The sequence below is a fragment of the Lynx rufus genome, unplaced genomic scaffold (genome assembly GCF_022079265.1).
Source record: "Lynx rufus isolate CCGP_SWC_20201006 ecotype Redwood Valley unplaced genomic scaffold, mLynRuf1.p SCAF_3, whole genome shotgun sequence".
NCBI classification, from domain to species: Eukaryota; Metazoa; Chordata; class Mammalia; order Carnivora; family Felidae; genus Lynx; species Lynx rufus.
The window spans coordinates 10,675,174-10,698,667 of record NW_025814845.1 but is presented as its reverse complement, the minus strand read 5'-3'; the positions used below and the strand labels follow the sequence as shown (position 1 = coordinate 10,698,667).

The window sequence follows — 23,494 nt, the reverse complement described above, 5'->3', positions numbered from 1 at the left end:
TTATATACATATAATCAGATGATATAATACCATTTACAATAGCAAAAAAAAAAAAGACAAAATGCTTTGGAATAAACCCAAATAATTTCAGTTTTCCCTAAATTAATATATAAATTTCATATGATTCCTTTAGAAAGTTCTCTTCCCCTCCCAACACCCCATCTTTCCTTGGAGCTAACATATGGAATATAAATATACAAGAATAGATTTTTTTTTAAGTGCTGGCACTGTGTCTTCTAAGCACTAAAACCTGTATAATTAAAATTGTAGTACTGTCACCTGAATGGACAAGCAATCTTGTTGAGAAATAGACCCAAATACCCAAGGAAGTTCATATGATGCAGATGTCTTTACAAATAGTGGGGGAAATGATGGACTGTTTAATAAATGGTCTTAGGACAACTTGAAAACCAACTGGAAAAAGATAAAATTAGATCCATACCTCATGTATAGTTGAATACATTTTATTGCATTGAGTATGTAGATGGCACTGGATAGTATTGCCATCTTTTTTTAAAATTTTTTTTAAAATGTTTATTATTTTTGAGAGAGCGCACACAAGTGGGGGAGGAGCAGAGAGAGAGAGGGAGACACAGAATCCGAAGCAGGCTCCAGGCTCTGAGCTGTCAGCACAGAGTCCGAAGTGGGGCTCAAACCCACAAGCTGTGAGATCATGACCTGAACCTAAGTGGGACGCGCAACCAACTGAGCCACCCAGGTGTCCCAGTGTTGCCATCTTAATAATGTTAAGCCTTCCAATTCACAGACTTAATGTCTTTCTGTTTATTCAGGTCATCTTTAATTTTTTTCAAAAGTGTTTTGAAGTTTTCCAGGTATAAGTCTTTGTTTTTCTTGGTTAAATATATTCTTATGTATTTGGATCCTTTGTAAATGGTATTGTTTTCTAAATTTCCATTTTGGATGGTTCATTGATTTTTGTATAGAAACTCAATTGGGTTTCTTGTGTGTTTATTTGATTTGGTATTCAACTTTGCTGCATTCACTTTTTAACTCTTGTAGTTTTTTGTGTGTGAATTCTTTGGGATTTACTCTGTATAGGATCATGTCATCTGTGAAGAGACATTGTTTCAGCTCTTCCTTCCCAGCTTGTATGTCCTTTATTTTTCTATTTTCTTTCTTTCTTTTTTTTTTTTTTTTTTTGCCTAATTTCTCTAACTGGAACCTCCAGTACACTGTTGAGCAGCAGTTGTTAAAACAAAGTGTCTTTGGCATGCCTCGGTGGCTCAGTTGGTTGAGCATCCAATTCTTGATTTTGGCTCAGGTCATAATCCCAGGGTCATGGGATCAGGCCTCACACTGGGCTCTGTGCTGAGTGTGCAAGCTTGCTTAATATCCTCTCTCTCTCCCCCCCTTCTCTCCCCCTCTCCCTACCCTCCCCTACTCCCTTTTTCTAAAAACAAGATATAAGAGATTGAAATATAAAATAACCATTTTATACTGTAAGAAAGGATCCATTAATTCTATTATAACCTGGATGAAGGGCAAAGGCTTTCTATATATTACTTAAAGTCTGGATGTAATAAAATAAAATATTGACTACATTTAAGAGTCATTTATATTAAGAAAGAAAAAAATAATTTACCCAGGAAGAAAGTTCCATAGTCAAAGTTGAAAGACAAAGACAGGGGTGCCTGGGTGGCTCAGTCAGTTAAGTGTCCAACTTCAGCTCAGGTCATGATCTCACAGTTTATGAGTTCAAGCCCTGCATTGGGATCTGTGCTGATAGCTCAGAGACTGGAAGTTGCTTTGGAGTCTGTGTTTCCCTCTCTCTCTGCCCCTCCACTGCTCGTGCATTCTCTCTCTTTCTCTTTCTCACACACTCTCTGTCACACAAATAAACATTAAAAAAATTTTTTTAATGAAGTAAAAAATAATTTAAAAAAAAGACAAAATATTTGCAAAATGTGTCACAAAGAGTTAATCTCCCTATTACATAAGTAAGTTTTTTAAATTAAGAGGGGGGAAAGAAAGACCAAACACCCAATAGAAATTTGACAAAAGGCATGAGCAGAGTATTACACACAGAAAAATAAGACATTCAAATGGCCCTTGAATTTATAATAGAACTGCAAATTAAAACAATAGTGAGTTACCATTTCTCTTCTATTAGATTGGCCAAAATTCAAAAGTCTTATAGCACTCTGTTAGGGAACCTATGAAACAATCACTTTTATCCGTTGACATGGGAAGCACAAAATGATACACTTCCTACAAACAGTATTAGGCAATATCTATTAAAACTACATATGTGGGCGCCTGAGTGGGTCAGTCACTTAAGCATCTGACTCTTGATTTTGACTCTGGTCATGACCTCACAGTCGTGAGACCAAGCCACGCATGGGACTCAGTGCTGGACGTGGAGCCTGTTTAAGATTCTCACTCTCTCCCTCTGCCCCTCCCTTGCTCACACACACGTTTGCACGCACGCTCTCTCTCTCTCTCTGTCTCTCAAAAAAAAACAAAAAAAAAAACCTACATATGAATTTACCCTTTGATCCAGTAATCCCACTTTTTAGAATTTACCTGAACATACTTGTTTGACAATATGCACAAAATTCCTCATTTCAGTGTTTTATAATAGTGACTTATTAGAAATCAGTTACATGCCATCCACATGTTGACTATTCTGTGGTAGAAACATATAGTGGCTAGATAGACATAGAACTAGAGAATGAAGAACGTCCCTGAACTGATAAGAATGATTAATTCCCAGGGGCACCTGGGTGGCTCAGTCTGTTGAGGAGCCAACTCTTGGTTTTGCCTCAGGTCATGATCTCAGGGTCATGCAAGGTGGACTCTGTGCTGAGCACGGAGCCTGCCTGAGATTCTCTCCCTCTGATGCTCCCCTGCTTACACTTGTGCATGTGCTTTCCCTCTCTCTCTCAAAAAAAAAAAAAAAAAAAGATTAATTCCCTGGGTATATATTTTTAAAAGAAAAAATATACCACATATTGTATGTAATATATTCACTTTTAAGAAGTAAGAGGGAAGAATACATTAATCTGTTTATTTTTATGCAAAAACAAAAGGATAAACTAGAAACTAGTGAAATTGGTTACTTTGGGAGTGGTGGAAAATAAGTAAAGCCTATCTTGTATAGTTTTGTTTTTGAAACACGTTAATTTTTTACATGAAAAAAATAAAATCAGCAAGGATGGGGGAGGGAACCCTGTGATTGAGTACCAACTACTACAAAAAAAGCAAATACACCTAACTGTATACCATATTGATAATACAGAACAGAGGAAAAACATTAATTCAAATAATTAACCTAGTAGTCTGACTGTAATCTCAGTGGGACATATTTTAAGGATAAACATTTTTCAGTGGTGGTATTGGTATAGTAATTCTGAGAGTTTTTACTGTCAGAGAAAGGAATAGAAATACTAAATGAGGGAAGAAAAAGAACAGTCCTGTGTTATTAGAGGTATCTGAGAATTCATGATTCAAATATATAATCCATATATGTATAGTACTTACTAGCTTTGCCTACTGTAAGATTCTAGAAGCAGTGACACCACAAGTAGCAGTGACCACACTTAACATCCAGACCTTGATGTCTAAATAGCACTCTCTACCACAAAAAGGAAAAATTAGTATATTTGTAATATTGGTTGATTCTAAGTCAGAGACAGGAAAAGTAGAAAGTGGACATGGAGTATCTTCTTTTATGCCAAACACCAAGTCCCCACAAATAAGTGATACATCAAAAGGATACAGGACCAACTTGAAGGGGTTTCCTTTGGCTAAATTTGGAACAGGTTGTACATTAAAATGAATAGTGATGGCATGGATGATAACATTGGAGAACAGGAAACAATCCATGAGTCCATAGTGGTAAAAACAAACAAAACAAAAGATAAGGGTCACAGAAGAGAAGACACTTTTTAAAAATAATGCTACATAGAATGAATAATGGAATTACAAAATTATCATTTTGCAATCACTTAGTGTAACAATTGATTCTGGCAGGAATCATCAATTGATGCTAAAACAATTGAATATAGAATGTTGGGAAACAGAATAGTCACATTAAAGTATTACTCCACAGATTGCTAATTACAAAGGAGAAAAGGTAACTTCACAATGGAGAGATTTGTTGGATATCACCAAGCAAGACATCAATGACATCACTGATATGGGGACCAAATGATAAAATACACCAAGCAGGAATATCACCTATGATATTATTCCTGTTAAAAAAAAAAAAAAAGATTAATCTGAATCTAAATTGTGAGGAATGTAACCCAGATTGTGGAACGTGTTATAAACTAAATGGCATGAAAGTAACAACAACAACAACAACAACAACAAGGCAGGAGAAAAGACTGGGGACACATGATAGTCAAATAGAACATGTAGTTCTTTTTTTTTTTTTTAAGTCTTATTTATTTATTTATTGAGAGCCAGCGAGTGCATGTGTGAGTAGAGAAGGGGTAGAAAGAGAGGGAGAGAGAGAATTCCAAGCAGGAGTCGGATGCTCAACTGACCAAGCCACCCAGCCTCCCCTAGAACATGAGGTTCTTGATTGCATACTGAAATCAGGAAGAAAAAGGCTATAAAGGATGTAATTTGGAAAGCTGAGGGCATTACACTTTGTTAAATTTCTTGAGAGGGATAAGGCATTATAGTTATGTATCGTAGTGTTCTTTATTACTCAAGTATTTCATATTAAGTATGAAATAACCTGTGCATATGTAAATCAAATGATAAAAAAATGTCAACAGTTGTTGAATTTATAGAGGTAAAATTTTGTGGAAGTACATTGTAACTTTTCTGTAGATTGAAATGTTTAGAAGAAAAAAATTGGGAAAAAATAAAAGGCAAGGGCAAAAACTGTGTACCATAAATGATTCCATAGGACTTTGCTTCCCTTTTAACTATATCATTATTTGCACTGATATGATACTTGTCATTAAATGATATCAATATATGTCAGAGTTCTATAAGTGCTAAATCTGTGTTAACTGTTGTTAATATAGCTATCAAAATGAAGAGAAGGGAAATGGAGATGGGGAAAGCATACAAAAATGCCACCATCCTGGCCTTTAAAAAATTTTTTTGGATTAGTGACATATTTTCCACATTCATGATCTCATAATTGAGACAACACAATCAATATTCTTAGATTGCTTTCAAGAGCAGCTATTCCTCTTAGGTAAATAATGCTACCTATCAGTGTGAGAGAATACTAAACAAAGGTGTGAATACAAGGAAGTTAAAATCTTTAGGTCCCCAGTGATTCACGTCTCTCTCTATTTGCAAAATATACTCATCTTTGCCCAAGACCTCCAAAAATCTTACCGTTACTACCATATTATCTCGTGATCTGATTTAGTTCCAGGTGCAAACAGGGTTCTTTGGGTATAGCTCTTTAAGTACAGTGCTTCAAATGTAGTTCCTCTTGTTCTGTAGACCTTTAAGGGGCACCTGGGTGGCTCAGTTGGTTAAGCGACCGACTTCGGCTCAGGTCATCTTGAGGTTCATGCTTTTGATCCCCGAGTTGGGCTTTGTGCTGACAGCTCAGAGCCTGGAACCTACTTCAGATTCTTTGTGTCTCTCTCTCTGCCCCTCCACCCACTCGTGCTCTCTCTCTCTCCAAAAAATGAATAAACAATTTTTTTAAAAAGTGGGGTTTTTTTTGTGTGTGTGTTTTTTTTTTAAGTAAAAAGGCAAGTTACCTGCCCACACACACCCAACAGACAGTGGTGGGACAGGCATAGGATAACTGTTGTAAACACTCTTCAGAATTGGGGAAATGGGGCACACATGGAGGTCACTATTCATAGCAATTCTGAAATCCAGCTGGGCAAAAGTTGGAACTTGTTTTGATCTTAAGGCCTAAGAATGATTCTTTATGACTTGGATCTGTCATGTTCCACTTTCTGAGTTATTCCTTTCTGTTTTTTTTTAATTGAGATATAATCCACATATTATAAAATTAACTATTTTAAAAGTATACAATTTAGTGGGTTTTAGTGTACTCATTCACTGAGTTTTGCAACCATCACTGCTATCTGATTCCTGAACATTTCATCATCCTAAACCCCTTAACAGATTAACACTCTCTCATCCTTTTCCTACCCTCCCTCAGGCTCTGGCAACCACTAAACTTACTCTCTGTCTCAATAGATTGGTCTGTTTTAGACATTTCATATGAATAGAATCATACCATGTGCAGCCTTCATTTAGCATAATGTTTTCAAGGTTCATCCTTATATACGTGCATTCACCAGTTGATGTTCATTTGGGTTGTTTCCACTTCTTGGCTATTACAAATAATGCTACCATGAACATTCATGCACTTGTTTTTGGTTAGACATATGTTTTCAGTTTCCTTGGGTATATATACCTTGAAGTGGAATTTGCTGGATCATAATGGTAATTATTTGTTTACATTTTTGAAGAACTGCCAGTGTGTTTTCTGAAATGGCTACACCATTTTGCAGTCTCACCAGCAGTGTTTGAGGGTTCAGATTTCTTTTTTTTTTTTTTTTCAACGTTTATTTATTTTTGGGACAGAGAGAGACAGAGCATGAACGGGAGAGGGGCAGAGAGAGAGGGAGACACAGAATCGGAAACAGGCTCCAGGCTCTGAGCCATCAGCCCAGAGCCTGACGTGGGGCTCGAACTCGCAGACCGCGAGATCGTGACCTGGCTGAAGTCGGACGCTTAACCGACTGCGCCACCCAGGCGCCCCGAGGGTTCAGATTTCTTAATATCCTCATGAGCACTTTATCCTTTTGGGTGTGAAATGATATCTCATTGTGGTTTTGACTTGCATTTTTTTCTCTCATGAGAAATGATGTTAAGCATCTTTTTCATGTACTTATTGGCCATTAGTAATATCTTCTTTGGAGAACTACTCAAATCATTTGCCATTTTTTATTTGGGCATTTTTTTAAATTGCTGATTTGTAGGAGTTCTTTATATGCTGTGGACACTGGATTCTTATCAGACATGATTTATAAATATTAACGCCCATTGAGTGGACTGTCCTTTCACTTCACAAAGGTAGTGTCCTTTCAAGCACAAAGTTTTTAATATTGATGAAGTCTAGTGTATCTATTTTTTTCTTTTGTTGCTTATGCTTTTGGTGTCATGCGTAAGGAATCGGTGCCTTAATCCAAGGTTTTGAAGTTTTACACATATTTTCTTCTAAGATTTTTAAGGTTCTAGCTCCCCTATTTAGGTCTTTGATCCATTTTCAGTTAATTATTATAAAGGGTATGAGGTAGAGATCAAACTTCATTTTGTATGTAAATATCCAGTTGTCCCAGTACTGTTTGTTTAAAAGACTTCTTTCCCCCATTGAATTGTCTTGATACTCTTATCAAAAATAAATTGACTGTAGATGTAAGGGTTTATTTTGGGGCTCAGTTCTACTCCATTCATCTATATGTCTAACCTTATACTAGTAATACCTTGTCTTGATTATTTCACTTTATAGTAATTTTCAAAATCATGAAGTGCTGATCTTTCAATTTAGTTCTTTTTTTTCAAGATGTTTTGGCTATTCTGGATTCCTTGCATTTCCTTATGCATTTTAGATCAACCTGCCAATTTCTGCAAAAATGCCATCTGGGATTTTGGTAGAGATTGTATTGAATCTCTTTGTGGTGTGTTACCATATTAACAATATTACATCTTCCAGTCATGAACATAGGATGTATTTCTATTTACTTAGTCTGTCTTTGAGTTTCATCATTTTTTTTGGTTTTTATTTATTTTATTTTTTAATGTTTATTTATTTATTTCTTTTTTTAGTGTTTAATTTTTTTTAATATGAAATTTATTGTCAAATTGGTTTCCATACAACATCCAGTGCTCATGCCAGCAGGTGCCTTCCTCAATGCCCATCACCCACCCTCCCCTCCCTCCCACCCCCCATCAACCCTCAGTTTGTTCTCAGATCTTTTTTTTTTTTTTTGACAATAAATTTCATATATTAAAAAAATAAAAATAAAAATAAAAAAAGACTTTAAAAAAGAAAAAAAATAAAAGTGAGTTTTCATCATTTTTAGCATACAAAACTTCCACTTCTTTGTTAACTTACTCCTCTGAGTATTTTATTCTTTGTTCCTGTTGTAAATGGAATCACTTTCTTACTTATTTCATTTTGGAAATGTTTAATGCCATTGTATAGGAGTAAAATTAATTTTTGTTTATTTATATGATTTCTTGTTATCTTGCTGAACTTAATTATTATCTCTAAAATTGTGTGTGTGTGGATTCCTTAGAAATTTATCTATATAAGATTTTATTATGAATCACTTTGTTGCATACCTGAAACTAATATAACACTGTATGTTAACTATAGTGGAATTAAAATAACATTTTTAAAAAAGATTGTTATGTACAGAGTTTTACTTCTACCTTTCCAATCTAAATGTCTTTTATTTATTTTTCTTACCTAATTGCCTTGGTTGGAACCTCTAGTATATGAATGAAAGTGAATAGTGAGTAGTATATGAATAAAAGTGGTGAAAATATATATCTTTGTCTTGTGTCTTGTTCCTGATCTTAGAGGGAAAGCTTTTGATCTTTCACCATTAAATATGATGTTACCTGTGATTTTTCATAGGTGCCCTTTCTTAAATTGAGGTAGTTTTCTTCTGTTCCTAGCTTGTTTAGTGTTTTGTATATGAATGGTTACTGGATTTTGTCAAGTGCTTTTCTACATCTATGGAGATTATTTGGCTTTTATCCTTTATTAATGTTATATTACAGTGACTAATTGGTTTTTATATGTTGAATTGACCTTGCATTCTTGGGATAAATTCTTGGTATATAGTTCTTTTTTATGTATTGCTGGATTCTGTTTGCTAGTATTTCATTTAGGATTTTTGTGTCTCTTCATAATGGATAGTTTTTATTTTGCTTGGTAGTTTTCTTTTCTTGTGATATCCTTGTCTAGTTTGATATTAGGCTAATGTTGCTGTCACAGAATGAGTTGGGAAGTGTTCCTTCCTCTTCCCTTTTTTAAAATTTGTGAAGCATTTGTGTTAATTTTTTTTTTAATGTCTAATAGAATTCACCAGTAAATCTGTCTGTCCCTGGGCTATTCTTTGTGGCAAGTTTTTTAATTATTCAATTTTTTTTTATTTATTGCAGATCTATTTAGATTTTCTATTACATCTTTGAGTCAGTTTGGCAGTGTGTGCCTTTATAGGAAATTAGCCATTTTGTCTAGGATATCTAGGTTTTTTTTCTTTTTTAAAATTTTACTTTTATTACTGTGTAGCTAACATAGTGTTATATTAGTTTAGGATATCTACTTTGTTGATGTATGATTTTTAATGGTATTTTCTGATTCTCTTTTACGTTTCTTTAAGGTTAATGGTGATGTCTCTTCCTTTATTCCTGATTTTAACAACTTAAATCTTCTCTTTTTTTTTTTCTTGGTCAGTCTAGCGACAGGTTTATAAATTTGTTGATCTTTTCAAAGAACCAACCTTTGGTTTCAGTGATCTTCTCTGTTGTTTTTCTGTTTTTTTTTTTCTGCTCTGACCTTTTATTTATTTCCTTTTTGTTTGCTTTGAGTTTAGTTTTCAATTCATTTACTCTCAAGGCAGGTTAGGCTAATGGGTTTTTGGTATGAATTTCTTTAAAAATATGTTTTTTTACAGCTATAAATTGCCCTCCAAGCTCTGCTTTAGCTGCATCTCATACTGTTTGGTATGTTGTATTTTCCTTTTCATTCAAATTTCAGTATATTCTAATATCTTTTGTGACCCAATATTTTACTCATTTGGTGTTTAGGAATATGTTTTTTTAAATTTTCATATTTGTGAATTTCCCAAATTTCCTTTTGTTACTTGTTTCTTTTTCATTTCTTTGATGTTGGAGAACAGACTTTTTAAGTTTTTAATCTTTTTGTTTTGTGGCCAAACATATGGTCTATCTTGGAGAATTTCTACCTGCACGTGACACAAATATATATTCTGCTGTTTTGGGAATGGAGTGCTCCATATCTGTTTGTTAGATCTAGTTGATTTATAGTGTTGTTGAAGTCTTCTATTAGTTGATCTATTTTCTGGTTTTTCTATCCATTATTAAAAGTGTTTTTTTGAAGTTTCCAACTGTTAGTATTGAATATTTTATGTCTCCCTTTAATTGTTATGTCTTCATGTATTTTTGGACTCTATTGTTAGGTACATATATGTTTATAATTATTATAACTTCTCAATAGATTGAACCTTTATCATTATAAAGTGACCTCCATTTTTATGGACGATATTTGTCATAGAATAGATTTTGCCTGGTATCAGTAGAACCACACCAGTTTTCTTTTGGTTACTGTTTGCATAATGGGATTTTTTTCCCCCCGTCCTGTTTCTTTCAGAATTTTTCCATCTTTGAATTTAAAGTCTGTCTTTTGGAGCACCTGGGTGCCTCAGTTAGTTGAGTGTTCAACTCTTGATTTTGGCTGGGGTCATGATCCCAGGGTCGTGGAATCGAGCCCCACATTGGGTTCCACACTGAGCATGAAGGCTGCTTAAGATTCTCTATTTCTCTCTCTCTCTCCCTGCCCCTCTCCCCTGCTCACTTGCTCTCTTAAAAAAAAAAAAAGTCTGTTTTGACCACATATAGTTGGGTTATTCTTTTTAATACATTTTGCCAATCTCTGCTTTTCCATTTACCTTTAAAGTAATTACTGATGAGGTAGGATTTACATCTAGCATTTGCTATTTGTTTTCAATCTGTCTTATTTCTTTATGTTTTCTCTGTTTCCATTATTACTTTCTTTTGTGTTCAATAGATATTTAATTCCTTTGTTGTGTATTTTACTATATTTTTTCAGGTATTTTCTTAATGGTTGTCTGAGGATTACAGTTAGCATCCTAATAGACAATAGTCTAGTTCAGATTAATACCAATTTAATTTCAGTAGTATATAAAAAATATCCTATATGTCTCCATTTCATTTCCCTTTCTCTGTGCTGCTTTTGTTCTCCATGTTACATCTTCATACATTGTCCACTGAGACATATTTGCAATTATTGCTTTAGCAGTTACATTCTAAATTAGATAGGAAAAACAGTTAGAAGCAAAAAATATATTTATGCTGTATTTTTACCTATGTAGTTACTGCAGTGATGCTTATTATTTCTTTGTGGGGATTTGAGTTACTGTCCAGTGTCCTTTTATTAGGTCAGGTCTGCTTGCAGCAAGTTTTCTGTTTTTGTTTATCTGAGAGTGTCTAAATTTCTCCTGTGTCTTTAAAGGATACTTTTGCAGAATATGGAATTCTTAGTTGACAGTCTTTTCTTTCAGTTCCTTGAGTAGTTCATCTCACTGCCTTCTGGCCTTCATCGTTTCTGGTGTGATATTGGCACTTAATCTCATTGAGGATCTTGTATGTGATGAATTGAGGTTTTTTTCCTTGGTACTTTCAGGACTTGCTCTTTGGTTTCTGACCACTTGATTAAGTTGCTTTTAAATGTAGCTTTCTTTGAGTTTACCCTACTTGGTGTTTATTGAGCTTCTTGGATTTGTAGATACAGTTTTTCATCAAATCTGAGACATTGTTAGCCATCATTTCTTCCACTATTCTTTGTGCCTCTTTCTCTCCTCTCCTTCTAGGACTACCATTTGTAATGTTGGTATATTTAATAGTATTCCATAGGTCTCTGAGACTCTTACTTATTTTTCTTTCTTTTTTTCCTTCCTCCTTCCCTCCTTTACCCTCCCCCTCCCCTCACCTACCTACCACCCGTCTGTCCATCGTTCCTTTTTTCCTTCTTTGCTTCCTTCCCACTCTTCCTACCTTCTTTTCTCTCTCTCAGAATGGCTAATATCAATGGGCTTTCTCTCTCTCCTCAGAATGGGTAATATCAATGAGCCTATCTTCAAATTCATTGATTCTTTTTTCTGACAGTTCAGATCTGTTGTTGTATCCAACCTAGTGAATTTTGCATTTTATTTTATTTTATTTTTTCAATATTTTATTTATTTTTGAGAGAGAAAGAGTGCAAGTGGGGGAGGGACAGAGAGAGAGAGGGAAACAGAAGATCCAAAGCGGGCTCTGTGCTGACAGCAGCAAGCCTGATGCGAGACTCAAACTCACAAACTGTGAGATCATGAACTGAGCCGAAGTCAGATGTTTAACTGACTGAGCCACCCAGGCACCCCAAATTTTGCATTTTAATTAGTGTACTTTTCAATAATTTCTAGTTGGTTCTTTTTAAAAACTTTGTTTTTATTTGTTGAGATATCCTCCTGATACTTTCCTTTATTTCTTTATACATGGTTTCCTTTAGTTTTTTTAATATATTGAAAATGTCTGATTTTAAGTTTTTGTCCAGTAATTTCAACATCTGGGCTTCCTCAGAGACATTTTCTGTTGGCTGTTTTCTTCCTGTGTGTATGGGCCATATTTCCTTGTTTTGTTTGTTTGTTTGTTTTGTTTTTTATTTGTTTTTTTGCATTTCTCATAATATTTTGTTTAAAAAACTGGATATTTTAAATACTACAGTTTGGCACTGGTAGAAATCAGATTATTCTCCACCTCAGAGTTCGTTGTTGCTATATGTTGTTTGTTTGTTTAATAACTTTTCTGATCTATTCTATGAAGTCATTAAAGTCAGTATTCTTTGTATTGTGTGGCTGTAACATCTCTGCTTGGTTAGCTTAGTGGTCAGCTGATGGTTGGACAGGGATCGCTTTAAATATCTAGAACCATAACATTGTTTGTCTTTGCCTGGGAACAGGCTACCTCAGAAGTAGGAAGGGAGAGTAGGAATAGAGCAACTGAAAACATTCTTACTATTCTTACCAAGATCTAGCTAATATTCTTGAATAGACACTTCCTGCAAAGATTTGGTTAATTCCAGAGTTCTTTTGTTTAAAGAAATGACGCACCCCACTCACAAAAAAATTAAAATTAAAAATTCACATGAGTCCCACAACATTAAGAGAGTCAAATCGGGAGAAAAACCACCCTTTTGAAGCCGTGTTCCTGGCTATTCCCCCGATTTGATCTTTGCTCAACCTTTTTTCATTTTAGCCTCATTTGCTGTATGTATGTATGTATGTATGTATGTATGTGTATTGTGTGTGTATGTGTACACACACAATACACACACACACACACACACACACACACACACACACACACACTGAAAAATTTCAAAATAATCAAGACCTGGTTTCTTTTTGTTTAACAATACTCCCTTTAGTATAGCTCTCCTCTTACATTTTATATAATTAGCAAGAGACCAGAGGGCATCTCAACACTTTCCTTAGGAATTTCCCTAGATAGATCACCTAATTTATTGCTTACATTTTCTACTCTCCAGGTTACTGTAAACAATAGTGTTATAGAACTTTCTGCCACTACAAAATAAGTATATTCTTTCTTCTACTTTCCAATAACATTTACATCATTGTCCTACAAATCCTCACTGTACACACCTTATCAAAGACCATGAAGCTCCTATTAGCAACTTCTTCCGTACTGTTCAATTTACAATGTTAGTTCTCCCCAAAGCCCACTGCCTGGTTCTAAAGCCAAACATGCATTTTTCTTACAGCAATATCTCAACTAACACGTACCAAAATTTGTTTTATTTATTTTTGCCATTTATCCCCAAAATTTGGCAGTTTAAAATAGCAAACATTTATTATCTCACATTTTCTCTGAGCTGGGACCCTCAGAGCAGCATAGCTGGATGTTTCCAGTGTGGTTTCTCACTTGGCTGCAATCAAAGGGTCAGCTAGGGTTACAGTCATCTGGGATTTGATTGAGCTAGAGTATCTTCTTCCAAGTTCATTCATTGGTTGTTTGCAGGAGACCAGTTCCTCTCCATGTGAGTCTCTCTATAGAGCTTCTAACAGTATGGTCTCCTCTGGAGTGAGTAATAAGAGAGATTGAAGGACAGAATAGGGGATGGGGAGTGAGGGTATGGGGGGACAAGAAACACTAACATTCAAGAGTTACTTGATACTTTATTCTTTTATAACTTAATCTTGGAAGTGACATGCTTCTTTAGTATGCTCTTGATCACCCATACCACAGCTGGTGTAACATGGAAGAGAGTACACAACAGAATGAAACCAGGAGTTGGAATCATTGAGGAAGCATCTTGAAACTGGCTATTACAAAGTGCTTGTTAAACTTTGAATTAGTTAAATTTGAAAAATGAGGAGACGGGAAAAAAGTTGTTTTTGTCTTCTTGGGGCAATAGACACTATTTCCATGTAGCAGCATTCTCTCTTCTAGCCAAATATTACTTGCCTGACCTTTAAAAACATTATAATTCCTGGCCTGTATCTCTAGTTAACTCATTTGCTTGTGCACATAATCTAAAGGGCTCAGTGACTAATCAGCAGCATTTTCTTGGTCTCTTGGTCTTTCTCTCTCTTTTTTTTTTTTTTTTTTTACGTTTATTTATTTTTGAGACAGAGAGAGACAGAGCATGAACAGGGGAGGGGCAGAGAGAGAGGGAGACACAGAATTGGAAGCAGGCTCCAGGCTCCGAGCCATCAGCCCAGAGCCCGACGCGGGGCTCGAACTCACGGACCGCGAGATCGTGACCTGAGCTGAAGTCGGACGCACAACCGACTGAGCCACCCAGGCGCCCCGGTCTTTCTCTTTTTTAATTAATTAAACATACACATATTCCCCAATACAAAGGGCCAAAACTGAGTACATGAAAAGAATAGGCAGCATTATGTATTCTGCTTTAAACTTAGCTATAAACTCAACCCTAAAGTTGTAGCCCTAGGGAGATGACATGAATCCAGATATGTTTCTGTTCTTTTTTTGGTAAATTTAATTATTTTGAATTTATAAGTTGACATCATTCAATAAATTGTAGGATAGTTAAACAAAATACCTAGAAGTAAATCCAGTATCTCCTTTTCTCACATATTACAAAGCAAAATTAGGCTTGAAAAAAGATGGAAAAGAATGTTCACAGAAGCCTTTAACAATTCCTGTAGGTAATAATCAAGAAATGATACATACTGGGAATCCCTATGTATACAACATGAAAATTTCTTGTTTTAGTGAATCACGTCATTTAAGGTACATGTGCTAATATTGCCTATTCTGGACCAAAAAGTATTTACATGTACTTAGAAATTAGGTCCTTTCTATTTTTCTATTAGTTAATAATTTTATGCTAACCTAGTTAATATTTTTACTTATTTGGCAGTTTGTGACTTAAATAAAATACAACTGCTCAGTCTGCATCTTAATAGCTAATGTTTACTAGACTGTTAAAATGTGCCAAGTACAGGAAATCAGTATTTTATCTCCAATCCTGTGTAACTTTAAAATATCCTGTGAGCAAGCTCTATTATGATTTCTAAGATTCTGTTATCATTTCCATTTTTATGAACAGAGAAACTAAAACGTAGAGGAGTATGTGATTACCCTGAGCTCATAAACATGGCTAAGATTGCAACCTAGCTACGCCTTTTTTCCCCCCAGTACCTAAAAACAGTAGTGCCTCTCTTCCCTATTGGGTTCTAAATGAATAAATGTGAAGGCTAAAATGTTATTTTTTTTTATAGATCCACAGTTCTTCTCTCAGATGTTTTTTTGAGAATTTAATTTTTTTGTTTTGAAAGAGGTAATATAACCAGGTGTTTATTATGTAACATCTCCAGCAAGCCCAAAACAGTACCCTGTGATCAAATATATGGATACTTCTGCGGGACTATAAATAGATTCATTTCAGCCTAGATCACATTTTGCTATCAGATTTGGTAGTGGTCATGGTAGAGACAGTTTGTTGCTTCTCCTCACCTCCAAATAGTACATGTTTTTAAACCATTTCACACTTAAAAATTTTTTTTATCTATATTTTTTATTTTAGAGAGAGAGAGCATACACAAGCTGGCGAGAGAGCTTGTTGGGGGGTGGAGAGAGAGAGAGAGGGAGAGAATCCTAAGCAGGCTCCACACTCAGCATGGGGCCAGATGCAGGGTTCAATCCCACGACCCTGGGATCATGATCTGAACCGAAATCAAGAGTCAGACACTCAACCAGCTGAGCCACGCAGGCAAACTGCCGCCCCCCCACCCTTGTATTTTAGAGTCATGGATCTATAACAGTAGATGTTTTGGGGAACTTGTCTTCAAATCTCTTAGACATGTGCTTCAGCTAATACTGAACCCCAAAACTAAAGAGACTTAATCCTTCAGTCTCAGACAGCCCTGGATCAAGGCATGCCTATTCAAATAACACTTATCTGCCTGGGTAAGAGTTAAGGTATTTAAGGAGCAAAGGCTTAGTATCTCAAGGTTCAATTCTAAGAGGAAGAAGTATGCAGCCTAATCACATCTGCATAGTTAATCCTTTCCAATTTACCAATAGGTCTACCTCTGAAGGAGCAGAATAAATAAAAGGATTGGAGGCCAGAAGCATGCGTGTAGAAAAACCACCACTACCTAGTCTCCCCAATACCAAAACTCCTTATCACTATACTGTGTTTACAAGTAGTCTGTCCTTATTCCACACCTCTTATATAAATCATTCAGTTGTTTTACCTCTTGTACAAGTTCATCCAGAATTGTATATCATTGCTGACCTTCATTATAGTTATAGCAGATCAACATGTTTTGAGGTCAAGAATTGATTAAGACCCTCAATAATGGTATTGCCGTTTTTATAGGAGAGTCTTAATAGATACATGCTGAAATATTTAGGAGTGAAATGTCATAATTCTACAATTTGCTTTCAGTGGTTCTGCAAACAAACAAAAAAGTTTGAAAACTAAGTATGGTCGAATACTAACAATTCTTGAATCTTGGTAGAAGCTGCCTGTGTCACTGTAGAGTTCTTTACCTTTTCTTTATGATTGGAATTTCTCAGTGTAAGTTGAGGAAAGAAAAATTTTTGATGACCTTCAGGTTATTCTATATAGGATTCTATATAGAATATATATTTGATAGAATTGAAAATTTTAATGGTAATAGTTATAAGAATTTAGATGTTTTGTTTAATAGTTAATACATGCACTTTGTATAATAAGTTAGAAATTGCCTAGTTACAATTTATGTTCACATTGTGTTTTAATATCTAGTAGAATACCTTTGAATTAAAACTGAAAATAAGCTGTTTTGCTTCTCTAATCCTTTGTCTGTATTTTAGTTTGGAACCAAAAGTGTTTGTTTTTAAGAAATGATTAAATATGCCAAGTTTTGGGTTGATGTAATACTAATTAAATCTACAAGTTTCTGTTGCTGAGTCCTAGAAACCATTAGCCATTGTGGACTGAACTAAAAGACTTCTGAAACCATTAATTTTTAATAAAAATAAATTTAAGTGTTGGTATTTTGCATTTCTCTTTTTTAATGCTTATCATATTTATTTCTTCCCTAGATCTTCCTCAGAACTGTGATCCTAACATTCCCTTAGTTGCTCAGGAATTAATGAAAAAGATGATACGTCAGTTTGCAATTGAGTATATTTCAAAAAGCGGTAAAATTCAAGAAAATAGGAATGGTTCAATTGGACCAAGTCTAATATGTAAAAGTATCCAAATGAATCAAGCAGAAAACTCCCTTCAGGAAGAGCAGGAAGGCCCCTTAGACCTCACTGTGAATCGAATGCAAGAACAAAACACTCAGCAAGGTAAGACTGTGTGTGTGTGTGTGTGTGTGTGTGTGTGTGTGTGTGTGTTTATGTGTGTGTGTGTGTAAAACATAATGCTTTGTTTTAGTATTATTTAATATATATAAACCTTATATTCATAAAGAAATATATTTTAGAAGTAATATTATGTGTAATTGGCCTATGTGATATGAACTAGAGAGAAGTGCTGAATTTTATATTGCATTTGACTTTGTTTATTATATGAGAGGAAATTTGAGTTGCTCTTTGTCTCTTTTCATAATAAAGTATATGGTAAGAGAATCATTTGTATTCTTTATTTATATAATTAAAAAAATTTTTTTTAATTTTATTTTTTTTGAGAGAGCAAGTGAGCAGGGGAGGGTCAGAGAGAGAGAGAAAGAGAGGGAGGGAGAGAGAGAAAGAGAGAGCGCTAAGAAAGAGAGAGGGAGGGAGGGAGAGAGAGAAAGAGAGCACTAAGGAAGAGAGGGAGAGGGAGGGAGGGAGGGAGGGAGGAAGAGAAGGAGAGAGAGAGAGAGAGAGAGAAAAGAGAGAATCCCAAGCAGGCTCTGCACTGTCAGAGCAGAGCCCAATGCGAGGCTTGAACTCACGACTATGAGATCATGACCTAAGCTGAAACCAAGAGTCAGATGCTTAACCAACTGAGCCACCCAGGCATCCCATAAAAACATATTTTTAAAATGTACAGCTGAGAATATTAATTAAGCACTTGCTGTTCAGTTTTTTATACTTAAGTGAAAAATAAAAATAAATTGATATTTCATCAATTAGTTATAATGTAACTGGGAAAGAGAAAAGTTAATATATGTGATAAATATAATATAATCACACAGTTAACTATATAGAGATACATTTTTCATAGGAGTCCTGAATGATGAAAGGTATGTTGGACTTATCTAATACTTAATTGAAGGAAGAGTGATGATTCACAGAGGAAAGGAAGGAAGGGCCTTTTAAATGCTGTGGCAGATGCCAAATAAGCTTTGCCTGGAGAAGAGAGAACAAGTGTCTTTTGTTAACACAAGTTAGGGATCGTGTTGTCAATCCTTGAAGACAGGAAAATATCAGCATTAAGTTTGATCACAGAAGGCAGTGTGTTTTGGAGTTCTAAAGAAGAGTACCTAGTCAATATTTAAAAAGATAGTCTTTTCATTATATGAGACAGATTAAAATTGAAAGGGGATGAAATATGGAAATAATTTTCTCTTTTTGCTTCCCTAATTTTGGGTCATGGGTGTTTATATAGAAAAATCTGAGAAATATTAAGATAATAATTAGTTTATAAGACAGAAAGGTCCAAGATGACACATCATAAGTCCTGAGGAAAAAATACATCAATACATAGAATTTTGGAAGTTAGAAAGTATAGGATTTTTAGAGTTTTGCTTGCTTTCTTTTTGCTCTTCCATGTTTCATACCCTCTTTGAGCTCTTTGTGGGAGGCAGTTGAGTGTTGTAACAATACTGAAACATAGCCTTTGGTGTCTAACAAACTTGTAGTTGAAATCTCAGCTCTGCAACTTACTTGAAAAGGTAACTTTACCTATTGGAGCATTAGTTTCCTCATTTGTTACTTGGCAGTAATAATAACAAACTAATTAGAGCAGTGTGAAAGTCAAATATGAGCTAACCAACTCATAAAAGATAGCCAAACCCTGGCCTCCATACTCTGTACCTCCTGTTCCTTACTACCACAGAAGAGAAGCCTTAGCAGTAACATAGTGATCTGTAAATATTTGTATGGCCATTAGACTAAAGTAGGATGGAACTTTCTTTGAATAACCCAGGAGTAGATTTAGGATCTGGAAATTAGATGGAAACAGATTTCAGGTCCATTTATGAAAGAATATTTCTAAGGATCAGACATTTCTCCAAGTGGAAAGTGGTTGCCTTATCATTAGAGGTTTACAAAAGCATCAGGTGAGTGGCTGGAATAAATGACATTTTAAAAGTAAATTTCCAATCTTTACATTCTGTGATTCTGTGAACTTAAGTGATAAGGCAGACCCAACTATATGTAGAAAACAAGTAAATTATTTAAATGTGCTATTCTCAGCAAAGTGCACAAATATGTGTGTGAAAATCCTTTTCATCTGATGGTTGAAAACCATCAGTAATGATAGTATATATAAATCTATACCGTAAATAGTTTTCTTGATGATTTGGGGGGATAACTTCTTGTCTTATGTAATTTCAGTGCTCATACTTCAGGATAGGAACCATTTAGTCTAATGTGGCTTGTACCATAGAGAGCAAGGGAGAGAATGTTAATAGATTAAGCCAAAGAAATAAGGATCAGATTATGAGAAAACTATGTAGGAAATAATAAGATTTTCTTTCTTAGGACCACAGAGAGCTGCTAGATTGCTTCAAGTGGACAGTAATGAAATTAGATTTTTTTAATAAAACCATTCTACTATGGTATAGATGGGTAGGCTCTAACTTGGCATACTTGCGCACCAAATCTTAAAAAAAAAAAAAAATGGAGCATATATCCTTTGAGGCATTTATGTGTGGATTTGTGTGTGTATGTATACACATCAATATCTGCACTAATCTTTCCACAAATTAAAATTTTTAAGGTTGAAGTAAAGATGTTATAAACAACTTTTAAATGTCTTGCTAATCATGACTTCACTGCCAGTATCTTATTACACAGTATAGACTTTGGGAGAATTTTATTAGTCATGATAGAAGCTATAAATCCATATTTTAAATGATTTTCTTAAGAATTAAAATTTTTGGCCTGAATTCACTGTTCTTACCTATAATCAATAAAGTGCTCACACTAGCAGTAGCAGTGTTCTTCCTTTGTTTATTTGCTAGTGCTTACATTTTTCATATTATTCTCACTTTATGTCTTAACAGTACTCATTTAAGCCTATTGTTCATTTTGTGAGTTGATTTACTCAAATTAGATCATGTAATCCATAAGTTTAATACCTAATCTAACCATAAGTAATGTAGACAATTTATAGGCAGTTAGTGTAACTTATTAATCTTTAAATTATCAAACACAAATGGTTTTATAAGGTTCATATAGTTAAAGCAACAGATAATTTTTGTCTTTTGTAGACTATCTTAAAGAATAGAAAAGAAAGAAATATTGATCTAATCTTAATACCAAAACCAGACAGAACAGCAAAAGAAAGAAATTTGCAAACCAGTCTTACTTACAAACATAGGTGCAAACATCCTAAATAAATACTAGCAAATTGAATACAGTGAAGTGTAAAAACATAATAAATAATGACAGGGAGGCATGGATGAGTCCACATTTGAAAAACCTCCATGATTTTCCACATTACCAAGAAAAAGAAAAAAGAAAAGAAATGTATCATCCTAATATATACATTAAAAAATTCTACAAAAGCTGATACATTTATAATAAAAAATACTTATAAAAATTAACAGTAAATGGGCACTGGCACTACCAAAAATATTGTAACCTAATGAGTTAAAGTAATAGACAAGACAACAATGTACACTGTTGCCAATTTTCAACATTTTCCCTGACCATAAGAAGTCCTGACTTCTGTAACATGATGAGAAAAAAATGGAAGTATGAAAATAAGGAATAATAAATAATGTGTTATAAGGAAAGAATGAACAAAATTGTGGTGGCTTATAAATAATATGGTTATGGATGTAGAAGTTATGAAAGAATAGGATAACTTTTATCAGAACTGATAAAAAGCTCCAAAAAGGTACTGCTCACAAGATCAGTATATATTACTGCATATCAGCAACCACCTAGTTAGACAATCCTGTGTTTAAAAAATCTTATTTACAATAGCAACAAAAGCAGTAAATGCACCAAAACATCTAAGAATGAAACTAATAAACCATTTAAAACCTTATGGATAACATAAAACTAGTGAAGGACACAAATAAGACTCCCAAAATAAGCAATTGTATTTTAAATGGATGGACAGACTCTAAAAGTTGGCATTTCATGCTTAATATGTTTACAGATTCAGTCATTCCTGTTAAAATTCTCATAGGGTTTATTGTCAGAAATGACTTGCCAATCCTAAAATTTATGAGCAATACTTAAAGAGCTAAGAAAAACTAAGGGTGGCTGAGGGAGTCACTCTAAAATGTATGAACACTTACTTGGTGCAGTAAAGTTAAAACGTGGTTCTGCTGGCCATATAAAAATGAGTAGAACAAATTAGCAATCCGGAAACTCTCCAAACATTGGTGGAATCTGGTACAAGACAGAGATGTCATTATAAATCACTGGGAAAGATGGCGTATTGAATTAATGGTTCCAGGGGAACTGGTTACCCATTGTAGTACCCCATAAAGAAAAAAGATGATTCCTATTTTACACCACTCACAAAAGTAATTCAAGTGGGCTCAAGGATTAAATGTGAAAAGAAAAACTGAAAGAAAATATAAACAATTACATCCTACCAAACTCAAAATAAGAAGGAAGAATTTCTTAAGATGCAAGAATAACAATCCCTATAGCAATGTTGTAAATTTTATTGTATTGAAATGAACTTAAGTATTATAAAGGCACTATGAACAGAGTGAAAATTCAAGCCTCAAATGGAGATAGTATTTATAACTGATGTAACTGGCAACCATTCAACTAACAGAACAAAACTGCAGCAAACGAGAAAAACACAACTATGTAGAAGAATAGGCAAAAACAGTTGGCAGAATAGAATTAGCCATTTAAGCAAAGAAAAAGATACTCAAAAGAATATCCTATCCAGCCTCTGCCCCAGTATAGGGTTCTTTTATTCTCTACTGTAAGAGATGGTAATTCAACCGCTGATTGACAGTAAATACTTGCAAAAAATCTTTGTTTGACAGCTCTGACAATTAAGGTCATATATCTGAAATAGCCATCCTTCATTTTCATTTTTTCTATCTGCAACAGTGTTTTACTTAACAGTACTATAAATAATTTATAGAAATTATTTTATCTTTAAGACTTCTGTTTTCCATGCTAATCTTTAAGAGTATTTCCTCCCATCTGCAGCAATTTAGTCCTTCTACTAGTGCTGTAAATATTTATTGAAACTATTATGTCTCTCTAACCTTATGTTTTCCATGGAAATCTTTTCATCTTTTTGATTGTTCTTCATAAGTCAGTTTCCATATTCATCATTTTCCTGCCCTCTCTTCCACAAACTCTAGACTAACTTAAAATATAGTTACCCCAAAGGAAACATTCCCATTTATCTCTCCATTGTACATTCCAGCCAGGTGTTTCAAATATTAGAGATATTTCTTTGTGTACTTTCATTTCTACAGATTTGTATAAATACTCTGAACCTCAGAAACTGGGAGGAAGTAAGTCATGCATTGCTTGTACCAGTGATTCTTTTTTGCCCTGGCACACTGTTAAAAACAGGTAGAAATAACGTTAGCATATCATTTTTTTTAATTTCCGCTTTAATCTAGGCCCAAAGTAAAAACCTTCTAAATTCCAAAATACAGGAAGAGCTTACCAGTCCTATACAAAACAAGATCAAATGTGGGCAGAGATGAAACAGCGTGTCATTGGCCCTTGGTATAAATTTCTGCCATGAAGTCCAGTGGATATTCTGGTAGAGCTTTCATTATAGTAAATTTCTCGTTGCATTGCCATTGTTTCCATGTTTATCTTTCCACTATAATATATCTTTTGGAAGCAGGAACCTCTCTCTTCATTTTTGTATTCCTACTACATGTATGATGTATGACGTATTGGATTAAAAATCGTCATTGTAGGGGCTCCTGGGTGGGTCAGTCAGTTAAGCGTCTGACTTCAGCTCAGGTCATGATCTCACAGTTTGTGAGTTCGAGCCCTGCGTCAGGCTCTGTGCTGACAGCTCAGAGCCTGGAGCCTGCTTCTGTTTCTGTGTCTCCCTCTTTCTGCCCCTCCCTGA

General features: G+C 34.6%; 1 protein-coding gene across 6 annotated transcripts in view; it reads left to right on the top strand.

Moving 5' to 3' along the window:
* Positions 1–23,494, top strand: part of LCORL (ligand dependent nuclear receptor corepressor like) — a 164,425-nt gene that overhangs the window by 91,362 nt on the left and 49,569 nt on the right. For 5 of the 6 annotated variants that reach the window (XM_047090449.1, XM_047090447.1, XM_047090446.1 and 2 more), the window contains exon 5: positions 17,356–17,607. In XM_047090449.1, coding sequence (XP_046946405.1) covers positions 17,356–17,607 — 252 coding nt within the window. Of the gene's footprint in view, positions 1–17,355; positions 17,608–23,494 lie in introns of those variants that run through there. The other variant, XM_047090450.1, reaches the window with a different exon arrangement.